The sequence below is a fragment of the Hippocampus comes genome, unplaced genomic scaffold, assembly GCF_001891065.2.
Source record: "Hippocampus comes isolate QL1 unplaced genomic scaffold, H_comes_QL1_v1.1 scaffold1, whole genome shotgun sequence".
In the NCBI taxonomy this organism is placed as follows: domain Eukaryota; kingdom Metazoa; phylum Chordata; class Actinopteri; order Syngnathiformes; family Syngnathidae; genus Hippocampus; species Hippocampus comes.
Genome location: NW_017805010.1, coordinates 3,419,304 through 3,432,053, shown reverse-complemented (window position 1 = coordinate 3,432,053; position 12,750 = coordinate 3,419,304). Strand labels below are relative to the sequence as shown.

The 12,750-nt window shown below is 40.8% G+C and overlaps 1 protein-coding gene across 2 annotated transcripts in view; it reads left to right on the top strand.

Moving 5' to 3' along the window:
• Positions 1 to 12,750, top strand: part of prex1 (phosphatidylinositol-3,4,5-trisphosphate-dependent Rac exchange factor 1) — an 87,315-nt gene that overhangs the window by 51,679 nt on the left and 22,886 nt on the right. For both annotated transcript variants that reach the window (XM_019863048.1, XM_019863049.1), the window contains exons 13-18: positions 1,038 to 1,141; positions 1,423 to 1,472; positions 2,147 to 2,222; positions 2,873 to 2,945; positions 7,877 to 8,022; positions 9,697 to 9,789. In XM_019863048.1, coding sequence (XP_019718607.1) covers positions 1,038 to 1,141; positions 1,423 to 1,472; positions 2,147 to 2,222; positions 2,873 to 2,945; positions 7,877 to 8,022; positions 9,697 to 9,789 — 542 coding nt within the window. The remainder of the gene's footprint in view (positions 1 to 1,037; positions 1,142 to 1,422; positions 1,473 to 2,146; positions 2,223 to 2,872; positions 2,946 to 7,876; positions 8,023 to 9,696; positions 9,790 to 12,750) is intronic.

Here is a 12,750-nt window from a genome sequence, read left to right as displayed (position 1 = left end):
AATGAGCTGGGTACCTATGAAGGTATGAAATCTGATACCGATTCAAATGAGGACCGCCTTGCACTTCTAGTACCGTTCTAGTATCGTTTCCCTGCTTCAATCATTCGACTGATGATATCTAAGTTCCTGTTAAGGGGGAACAACAGCTTTTCCCCAAACCTTGCTTCCCATGCCGTTTCCCCTCCGCACTGAAAACTTTCCCAAGCATGACATTTTCAGTTCCACTGACCTGAATTATGCATCGGGCAATGAAAGACCAACAAGCAGCTCTAAATAATGAATGAATGAAGGCGGTGGTCCACGACGGTGCTGAAGGGTCTCTTGTCCATCGTAAGTGCACATCGGCTGCCAGGGTTGTTTATTTTTTATTTTTTTTTTGGTTCCCATGGAAAATCCCCCTGAAGTCTAGCGTCATCGTGGCTTCCCCCCCTGAAGGGGATGCAGTGCTGACATGCTGGCTTCTGCGGGTTCACACTGAGGTTTTGGCGTAAGTTTTGGTCTAGCACACTTGGTGTCAATAAATGAGGTCGACCCTGAGAAGTCGTGTGCACAAACTGAACATCAGCTGTGTGTTTAGCATACCACACCACAACCCTGAAAACGCAACTATTCATTTTTAATCTCCTATTTGACACGTCTTAACAACTGCTTTCCCGACGCATTCCTTTGGTTTATGAAAGAAATTAAGTGTCCACGATGACAACCGTCAGCTCGTTTGCTGTGGCGTCTTCAGCGTTTGGCCAAATAGTTCTTTTGTAGTTTCTGTGATGGATTCACTGGAAGCGGGAATGATATTTGAATGCGACGAATTGCTTGGAAGGATGTTAATGGAAATTGATAACTGTCTGCCAAGGTGAACGTTTTTAAGACCAGTCGTGAATTTATAACCGAAGTTTTCCCTGAAGTTCTCGCTTTGCTCCTTAACCTTACATCAGTGGACATATAATCAGTTCCAGGATTTTAAGACCAGATATTTTCTGCATCTCAAAAAATTTTCGCATGACAGTTTCCACTCCCCCACTCTGGTGTCATTTCAGTATCAGACAAGCATCAGTTCAAAAATGAGCAGGTTTTATACCGTTTCCGCTACGACGACGGCACCTATAAGGCCCGCAGCGAGATGGAGGACATCATGTCGAAGGTATCTGATTTCATGTGTCACTTTTGTCGTCATCCTCTCTGTTCTTCTTTTTTTTTTTTTCAAATGAGACATTGGGATTATTGCTTCGGTAATACTCATCTGGCACCGATTTCTGTTCTTTAATCCGATTTGGCAACATTAGGTTTGATATGCGCTTGCTAAAAGACCGGCCTCGGGGCACCGCGGCTAAAAATTTCCCACCCTGAAGCCGTTTATGTGCTTGTTTATGAAAGGTGTGTGATGTTCTCTGACTCAACCGCAGCGTGGTTCTTCTCTTTTAGGGTGTCAGGCTGTACTGCCGCCTTCACAGCCTTCACACCCCCGTCATCAAGTAAGTACCTGCCCTTTTCTTTGCTGACTTGAATTTTGTTTTGTTTCTCTGTGAAGCTTATCTCAGACAGTAAAAATGAAGTTGCAAAACAGAGAAGAAAGGAGTTTCAAAAGCGCACTACTCATTTAAGCATGCGTGGAGCTTTTCATTCCTTCATCCATTTGATTACAGTCTGGAGCTTTGCATTGGTGCAAACAAAAACCTTGTATATCAATAAATCCTAAACATACAAAGGCAAATCACTGCATGCCAGATAAGTTCAGTATGGCATATGTACCCGCTTTTTAACTCATTCACTCCCAAAGACGTTTTTAAACGTCTTTTCAGACTTGGTCTAGAATTGGCTGGTACTGAATCATAAAATTGACATTGTCCACCATGTTTCAAACTTGTTGAGTCAAGATTGAGAACTTGAATATGACAAACATCAGCCAACTGTGTTGTACATGTTTTTTTTTTTTTTGTATAGCTACAGAAACACAAAACTAGTTTAGGGTAGTTGTATAAAATATGACAAAAATGAAAAAAAAAAAAAAACCCAAAAACGAACGGATCAAAATGACAAGCAATCAATGAGGTGTGTTCGTCTTTGGTTTTTATTTGACAAATGATAACTTTTTGATTGCACTTGCATTATATCACCAAATGAATTTGCGCTCTTTTTGTTGCTTTAGGGACAGAGATCATCATTTGAAAACGTTTAAATCCGTGGTGCCTGCTTGCAAACTCGTGGATTGGCTCCTCTCACAGGTACTGTCACTTTGTTTCAATTAAAACAACAGTAAGGAACAATTATCGTTTTGCTCCAGGTCTCTCCTCAAAAGTATGGAATGTCCTGTGCATGTCTCTGCATAGACCCTACGCAGAGATCTGCGCCTGTAATTAACACATGTGATTTAGGGTTTTCCTAAATAAGTGCTGCCTCCATGAATGAAAATACAATCGATTGTTTTTACTGTCTATATGGGTGCCCGTGCTTCTTCAGGCTGTGCATGCCTCTTCTGCTTGTGCACACACGTAGCTCGTAGCTGCCCGCATCGTCGCAATCTCTAGTTCTGCCCCCGTCGGCACGGTAACACACGGTGTACTTGTGTGGCACACCCAGCCCGCAGCAGATTTAAAGGGGATTTATTCAAAGGAGCTCCGTTTAGATAAAGTTAGGTAAAATTGCTTTAAAGTATCATATTGAGGCAATGATAATAGTGGGTTTTTTTTTTTAAATAATCAAGTCAATCTCCAGATGTTGATTAGACTTTCTCATGCATATTTAGTCAACACCGTCTTGTTGAGTGCAAAAAATACTAAAGGCCCCACGGTTTGGTAATCCGCTTTGCGTCAAGGTGTGTGAAGATGTAAATAGGTGATGACGGTGAATGACAGTGTGCGTCATCGTTTCCCAGGGAGACTGTTCGACTCGAGAGGATGCAGTGACGCTGGGTGTGGGTCTCTGCAACAATGGCTTCCTGCATCACGGTCAGTTTTACCCCTGCTCACACTCTATGTATGAATGCTGCTTATCCACCTGAACTTTCAAGTCGATTGAGTTTTTTTTTTTTTTGTACAAAACAACTGTCTTTCATAAAAAAGTCAAATTATTGAGTGATTTCTTGATGAATAGGGATTATGTAAATAATATGCATTCTTGACAATATATCTCGAATTGCTTCAAAGCTAAAATTAATTTTAACAATTAGTCTGAGTAAACATTGCCAAAGCTTACGCTACTGACTAATTCAGTTCTAAATTCCGTTTTGCTTCTCTTAGAGTACTGTAAGGTGTGCATTATGCTTTTGTATTCAAGTGGACAAATAAGTGTGTTGGGAATCATAAAAGTTCTGCTTTGGTGCCAAATTTACGTGATCACACAAGGTGATTGTTGAATAAGGCTTAAAAATGAGATGTAATGTCACAAAAAAATGCACTCATAAATCACCAAGTTTCGGGTTTTTTTCAGCCCTAAAATGCTAAAAATCCTAAAATCCTCATAAGCCCGAAACTAAAGCAATTTGGCCGCAATTTGAGTGTGGACAAAAAGGCCAGAGTACAGAACAAAAACACTTAAAAAATAAAAAATAAAAAATTACCTTCGAGTGGACATTGATGGAAAACCAAGAACAGCAAGAAATTTTGTGCCCACTGAAGGATGAATACGGCAATTTACACTGAGAACGCCACCCAATAAAATTGACCTCAGAACTGTTAGTGATGCTCACCCTAATTTTGGGACTAGATACCCAAATAAAGCAAACGCATCATAAGCAACAGGTTATTTCTTTTTTGCCCACCTTGATGTGTTAGGACGGCTTTGTTTTGCAGCCCAGTATGTTGAACATAAACAGCATTAGCAGTGTATCCTAACTGGAGCTTGTTTGGCTTCGCTACTGTCCGGTCTGGGTCGTTCCACTGAACCTCGGCAACCGCCTCAAGGCTCAATATGAGCTGGTAATCTTCAGTGATAAAAAAGTATGAGGTCCATCTTTCATATTTGTTTTTAAAAATGACACATTTTACCCATCTTTGTTGACACTGGAGTTCACTTCCGACAACGGCGGCGTAACCCGCATTTTGTCAGGGGTTTTCATCAATCACTAACATACACAAAGGTCCTTGTTACAGTAAATATTTGAATGAAAAAAAAGACACTTCTTGTGTTGTGGAACAATGTATTCTTAGGCCGCTCCACTAACTCTTTCATTGCGTGTTATTTATAACCTCAAAACCTTTTATGTTGTAAATCAAAGAGCCCCTGTACTGTTTCATTTTTGTTGTCATACTGTGACAGTTCTTGGTGGAACAATCAAAGAATTGCAGTATTTCTTCCTGTACCCTTTTGGCAACCGTACCACTTTTTTGTGTGCCAAAAAGTGGAAACGGTGCTTTAATTGCTTTTTTTTTTCTTTTACAACACAAATGCAATCAAAGCGAATGCTTAAAGCGACGCATTCTAAATAAACGCAGCATTGAAGGCTCTGCGTACTGATTGGTTAGGTCTGATATTTATGAATTATAATAAAATATTTTTCCTCTTTATACACTGGGGGAAAAAAATGGTGTGTTGAATGTACTCAATTTTATTTCATCCATCGGTTGTGCAAAATAAAATTATCTGGATCCAGATGCATTTTAAGTAGAAACCGCTTGACAAAACAAAATTGAGCAACAAAAACTTTTTTTCAAAGTACATTTCCACTAGTTACAATTTCTGTTTGAAATCCCATGATGTCATTGTAAGAACAGGCTCCATTTGCCAACTTTTTGAAGAGTTACCTATTCTGGGGTGTCCGTTTTTTTTTTCTTTCCTCTTTCAGGGTCAGAACCGTTTTCTTCTCAGCCACTTTCACCTCAGTCAGCACATCTGTTACCCTTCACCTAGTTCTTCATTCCTCTTAGTTTTTATTTTTTTTTTCTGGGTTGTCCTTGAATCGCTGCACAGTCCCCGCTGTGTTGTGGTGCAAAACAGGCAATGTGATGACTTCAAAAGCAAAACATTGAGGCGTTGAACTCTGTGTGAAAGCCACCAGGCCACTTTCACTCGCACACAGTCATTTGCCTCGGCATAACTCTGAGCATTTTAATGTCATTGAAAACAATCGAGGGTGGAAATTTCCGAACGGGAAGAGAGTCCCTTGGCAGCAATAACCTCAACCAAGTGTTTCCCAGTAGTTGCCGATCAGACCTACACCAATGTCAAGGAGGAATTTTGGACAATCCCTTTTGTCAAAATGGTTTCAGTTCTGCAATATTCTTGGGCTGCCCAGTGTGAATCAGTCATGCCACATCATCTCAATTGATTCTATTCCGCTTTTTTTTTTTTTTTGGTTTGCATTCTGGATTCGTATTTGAATTTTGATGCAGATTTCCATGTTACATGTCCTTTGAAATTTTATCGATTATCGTGTCTGTGAATCGGGTGGCCCGGTGGTCGAATGGTTAGCGCGTCAACCTCACAGTGCAGAGGTCGTGGGTTTGATCCTGGCTCCGGCCTTCCTATGTGGAGTTCTGCATGTTCTCCCCATGCCTGCGTGGGTTTTCTTCGGGTATTCCGGTTTCCTCTCACATTCCACAAACATGCATGGCAGGCTGATTGAACACTCTAAATTGTCACTAGGTGTGAGTGTGAGCGCGGACAGTGGTTCGTCTCTGGGTGCCCTGCAATTGGCTGGCAACCGTTTCAGGGTGTCTCCCGCCTACTGCCTGAAGACAGCTGGGATAGGCTCCAGCACCCCCCATGACCCTTGGGAGGATAAAGCGGATCGGAAAATGGATGGATGCATGGATGAGAATCTGCTGTTGGGAAACAACCACTCCACCACTGAAGCCATGCCGCCGATATTATTGGAGGATGCCCTTCTGAGTTCAAAATGTTTGTTTTGTGTGTTCTGATATTGCTGCAGTTAACCTTTTCATGCAACCTAATAACATGGTAAGCTGTCTACTGGAGTAACCGCTGTCCCTGAAAGGGTTAAGCATCACTGCCTGGTCTAATTTCTTTTGTTTTGTTTGTGTAAATAAACAAGGTGTAGTACTCAGTCCCTTTGAGTAATTGTTATTATGAGGCCACCGCCTCTATGACTCGGGGGAAATAACTCACTTTGGTTTGAGGTGGCAGAAGACCAACGTGTCACCACGTGTGTGTAATCAGTTTGTGAGGTTTTATGGAACTCGGGTGCCAGGTGCTTTTTAAACTTCTCAGCAGCTGGGTACCTTTGGCTGTGTGCAGCCTGTTGTCTTACATTTGTTTACCCATTATATCACCTAAACACACACACACACACACACACACACACACACACACACACACACACACACACACACACACACACACACACACACACAAACTTGGGTTATGACCGAATCCAAGACAACCACATAAATTCCGTTGGTATTGTTTTAGTATTGTTCTTTTTATATGTTTCTATCTGTTTCCCTTTAAAGAAATCGAATATAACAATTGCATCACCAATTGCCTTTCATAATTACATTAATCCAGATGTTAGAAAGTTAACGCTCTGACTAAAGCCAAAATTATGAGGCCACAGGCATACATAGCACAATATTTTGTGGTCGGACATGTTGGGAACCATGAACAATTTGAGAATCACGCTTGGCATGTCTTGGCAACTGTTTTCCCATTGTGTTGTGATATGCCCGTGCTTGTGCACTGAGTTGACGCAAAATACAGCAGAACTGAATGCCATCAGTGAAGTATTGTGCAAATGTTGCTCATGCATTAGTATACCTCAAGGGAATGCGCAACGTGACAAAAATGCTGTATTTTGTATTTATAATGTCCCGCTCACCTGTTTGAGAGGCCCCATGTGTTTGAGTGAGGCTGAGCAGAGATGACTACGACACTGGCTGCTTCTTGAATCCCCCCACGGGGGCCTGCTAGCTATGTCCTGTTTTGGCTATGTTAGTGTCAGCATCAGTGACCACTGGACCAATAAGCCCTCGTTAAGTGTGAAGAATTGTGCACTGTTAAGGCTTAAGTTCTGTGCGTTGAAAACTCTTGTGTGAACACAACTTTTTGGTAACCACAAGTGTACATTATGCATGATACTACAAACGGCCCAAAACATTTCCAACAAACTTTACAAAAATTGTGGACACTTTGTGCTTTAGATGCTTTTTGTTTTTTGCATTGTATTATATTTGCCACCATATCAATATAGTATTTGCATTTATTTGATATCTCAACATAGTTTACGGGGTTATGTCAAATCATACTATTTTTAAATGTCAATCTACATAATAAAAAAGATGCTTTTGAAAACAACACCAAACAATGTATTCTGTGTGTAGGAGCGAACAAACGTTTCCTTTTCATATACTCTCCAGCTAAGTGCTTGTGAGAACTGGGTCTCTCGCGGTTACTAGCAAAGCATTACATTTTAGCACAGTTCCAGGAATGTGTTGTTTATCATTGTGAGGAATACTGACCTAAGAACATCGACACATTGGTGTTCTGTCTTGGCAAAACATTTGACTTTTAAAAAGTAAATATATTTAATTATCTTTAGTAAGGCGGCGCGTTACGTTTTGCTCACTAGTTGGTTAGCTTGTCAGTTGTAGATTTAGCGAGCAGGGGTCCACAGACATCGACGTAACATGATGGTACATAGAACCAAGAAATTTGGATACAGATAAAAATCAACAATTACATAATTAACAACACACTTTTGCTTCCAGGAAACACAGTAAAATAGCCATCACTCCATTTTCGTTTAGCCTGTTCAGTGTCACTTCTGAGCTTTGGTGCATTCTGGACTGGTTGCGAGCCACATACTCGCTGTACACAAATGACTGTCAAACTCGCTGGTTTCTTTTGCTGTGGTATGTATTTTAAATATTCAAACACCAGACTCTCTTTTCTCTAATCGTTATATTTTGTGTTCCAACCCCAGTTTTGGAGAAGAGCGAGTTCAAAGACGAGTCTCAGTTCTTTCGCTTTTATGCCGACGAAGAGACGGAAGGAACCAGCTCCAAGAGCAAACAGCTCCAGCGTAATGACTTCAAGCTCATTGAAAACATCTTGGTTAAATCTCTGGTGGTGAGTTTCAAAATATGTTGGAGGCAAAATAAGTCAAAAGGATCCAAAGCCAATCACTGATGAAAGCAGCAGTCCTGTTTGGGCTTTGGCCCTTTTTTTCTCACAGTACTGTAGAATACATTAGTTGGTCTCTTGCGCCATCAATTTTGCTACATATTGCGTGGCCGAATTTATGGGATACAATCTTTTCCTGGGCAACATATTGGAAGAAGGATTTTATTTATTTTTTTTTGCACAACACAGTTAAGGAAGGATTGGATGGATTGGCATGAATACAAACTCAGAGAGAATCACACGAACACTCAAAAGATGAAAAAAAAAATCTACACTCCTGGAATAAGTATATCGAGATGAATTTATACACATTTCACGGTCATGACTACGTGTATTTCTCTAATATTAAAATAAAAAAAACTTCTTTCGCCACATCACCACCTGCTGGTCCAACAATGGAAAATTCATTGTAACGTAGAAATTTTGTCACAGCGGCATGGTTGCAGATACATGATTTAAGTTTGGTACGATGATATCGAAGTCGGAGAGACTAAATCCCCAAGTCAGAGCTTAAAAGTTCATGACACGATCTTCCATCCATGGCTCTACCACATGCAACTGGTAAGTAACATCAATGTTAACCATGGAGGCACGTAACACTGACCGTGGTGTCTTGGAACTCACATTTTTTAAATGCTGCTTTGCAACATAAATTGTCATTGAGTATCTGGATTTTGGTAGATCGTGGAATTTAACACACATTTACAGCCCTGGCCCAAATTTGTATTCAGCGTGATCCTTGCGCCACACAGTCAAAAGCATTTCGACACAGGCAATTAATCACGGGATGAACTGGACCACTTAATCCTTCCTCAATCTTATTTCTTCATCTTCATGAGACATTTTAACTTTATAGAAACCCTTTTCTGTTTGTTCCGACATTTATATGCCCCAGCGCACGCGTCAAGGGCCAGGTACATTTCAGAAACTCTTTATTGACCAGCGACATCTTCCTCTCATCTGACGCCACCATCTCCATCTTATGAGGGCTGTGCAGCAGAAAGATGGCCCTAAATGCTCACTTATTGGAAGCCAGCTAATGTGCTCGCTAATGACAACATCGAGCCCCTCCGTTAACTAGGCAATAGAGTGCAAGAAGCAGAGAAGCAAGATGCTCTATGTTATGCACACATATGCTCATAACAGCAAACATACACTATTAGGTGCCAGTGTACTCTTTGCAAAGTTTCAGTATCGGATTAAATACACAAGTCACGTGCTATAGTTCAGCGTGTTTAACATCGCATCCTTATCACAGGTACTTCTAATATTTTGGTTCCCTTAACCCTTTCATGCACAAATAATTATAACCTGTAACCTGATAACCTGATAAGCTGCCCACCTTAGTAACCCCTGTCCCTGAAAGGGTTAATATAGGTTACTTTCAGCTCACTACCAGAGCAAGTGAAAATATGAAAGACAGCCAGCCAACAGCTACAGTAAGTCTTAACAGCACAGTTAACAACAGCAACAACGACGGACATACTGTATTCTAACAGTTTCAATCAAAAATGAGTATTATTATATTTGTGAAGGCAGACTATTCGATTCCGCCAGAAGTGGCCAATGAGTGTACGTACGAGGCAGGTTAAACTGAGTAATTCAATCTTTGTGTGCTAGATTCACCCCGAGGAGGAGGATTACGGCTTTGAGATTGAGGAGAAAAACAAGGCCATTGTGGTGAAGTCTGTCACCAGAGGCTCACATGCTGAGGTAACACACACACACACACACACACACACACACACACACACACACACACACACACACACACACACACATATGCATGCACGTACACACGTGCACACACGCACACGTACAGACAGAGTGGTCCTTCTCCCTGCCCCATCGCATTAGTTTCTGTAGGTGAAGGCTGTCTAATGTTTGGACGGCTGCTGTCTGTCTCTTTCTATTTCCTTAAAGGAGCTTTGTTGTGATTGAATGTTGAGCCATTGGGCAGGCCCACTCACATTCCCAAAATAAAACACACAACAAGTAAAATAATAATGTGCCACGTTAATGGTTGCTGGACAAAATGGACTGTGAAACTACTTTGGATAGACAGATGATGCGTCTGGCTGAACTCTTCTGAACAAGTGTGAGCTTTGTTGTTCACCATTTATTTTAACACTTATTTTGTTTTTTAATCCTGGTGAGGAGGCAGTCTTCATTTGTGAGCTAGCAAAATGACACCACAAACTTACAAGTAAAAAGAAAAAAAATCTGCAAATCTGCAAATCTACGTGTGCCAAATTTCAAATATACAGGGCTCGACTGTATTTTGTAAGTCGTAATATCACTAATCACCACTAGCTGGCAGACATGTCTGAGTTGTGCTTACACTTGGTTTTATATCCCTATACTGTACTACAATGTGTGTAGGCCAAATACGGTTTTGCAGGACAAACATAGTACAGTGGTACCTCTACTTACATTATGCACAACTCTCATTTATTGTGCAATAATCTAATTGTAACATGTATGTGTTACATCTTTTGATTCATTTTTATGCTTTGGGAAACATTTGTCTGAATTTAGGGGTGTCTTTGAACAAATTAGGGCATTTACATGGAAAACGCATCTCTACTTACAACATTTTCCAGTTAAGAAATTTCTTCCAGAACCAATTAATTGTGTAAAAATGTAAAAAAAAAAAAAAAAAAAAAGACTTCTTGCTCTTCATGTCAGTTTCTTGTTCAGCGGTTTTGTGCCATCCTTGAACGGTAATTTTTATGCAAGCGAGCCCTTTACACTGAAACAAAACTACAATGTGTGGTTATTTTGCTCCAACCTCTTTACTGTTGTATTTGGATAGTGGATGTTTAATACATGCATTGAAAAATGTATCATAAAAATGGAATTACATTAGGAGCATGTATTTTGCACGTATTTAATCGATATTTAAAACAGCGTGCTCTGCTGTAATTGAGCTAGACTGCAATTTAAGTATCGTAGAAAATTCTCTTGAATAGATTCAAACTTTGAATCTAGTCGTAATATGGATTGAGATGAATTGTGAAGATCTTCACTGGTCACTCATTGATTGATGACGAATTGATTGATAAATGACAAATGTTTAGGCCTCAGCACAGCATTTGATTTTTTGTGTGTGTGAAATAATAGCTGGATCTTAATGATACAAGTCAGGTATCGTGAGCAATTTAGGTTTTGATCCACATTAAGATCATTTGGCCTTGACAAGTGTCTCAATTCTACTTGGTGCCATTACTCTCTGTTATTTCAGTTTCCCACATCACGCGCCTTCTCGGCGTCTGGATAATCTCTCTCTGTTTCTCTCTGGGCAGTATTCACAGTAAACCCTCAATCTGTGCTCTCTTTTCTCCATTCCTCTCTTTCCCTCTTGCTCTTTTATTCATCATCCCCAACCTCTCCACAATAACACCATTGGTAGTTGTGACATCGCCAGTGTGCCAGGGCAGTGAATACGGCTCAGCCGATTCCCATGGGGCTCTGAAAGGGGTTCTCACACACGCACGCACACACGCACGTACGCACACACTTGCACAGCGCTGTGATACTATTACATCAAGTCAGGCAAACTTCTCTCTGCTCCTCCCGGTCATTCATCTATCCTGGGCTGTTACCCAGAGTCGGGGCCCCAGCTCAACTAAGGCCATCCATCCGGATGTGTGTCCAAGACTGTAGACTCACACTGGACTCACATCATTCTCACAACATGACCGCATTTCATGTCCTATAGCAGGTTGCCACATAGTGTGAGAGTCATTAGTAGCTTGTTTCTTATTTGGGGGGGAGGAAAGCATGCATCCAAATGTTACACCATACATGTAATATTGTATTGAATAATTGTATGATAATTATTTGAGAACTGTGTTGTACAATGGGCATTATTTGGTGTTGGATGATCATTTATTCAGCTTATGTTATTTTGCGCAACTTCACAACAGGAATTTTTTAAATACAGAGCAAGCTTAGGAATATGCACTTTATTGTCAAGGAGGTCTCACAGAACCTCACATGCAGTAACATTTTGACCTCAGTAGTGAAGGAAGAATTCTACCAGAAGGAAACCTTGAACAAAGAAAACCTTGGGGTCGTGTTCTGACCTAAAACAATGGCATGAGAAAGTTGTTGACCGATTGACATGTACATCGGTAAGAGAGAGAGAGCGAATATACAGTGGACTCCCACTATTTGCAGGGCATAGGGGCCAGGACGCCCCTCAAATAGCGAGAATCCATGTGTAGGTCCATTGAAATACAATTGAGGTATTTTTTTTTAACCCCAAAAGTTATTCAAAATATGCTGATAAATCTCCCAAAAATGGGTTTTATATATATATATAACAAAAAAACTAATGATGCATGCAGCTAATATTTCTACAAAATACCCCACCAGATGTGGCTTCCCCCCGACCCCCTCATTTTCCCCCCCTAATATGCATTTTATGTTTCATAGACTGGAGTGATTCAAGTGTTATGTGTGCAGTCAAAATTGACTCACAGTGGTTGGGTATTTGAGCGGGTGAAAGGATGGATGAATGAATGTGTGGAAGAATATTTTTTTTCTTTAGCCGTGGGCAGTATTTCCCAACCTTTATTGTGCCGAGTCACACATTTCACATTTGGGGGGTGGGGTGTGTGTGTGTGTGGGGGGGGGGGGGGAAAAAAAAAAAACACCCTTCGGCCGGCG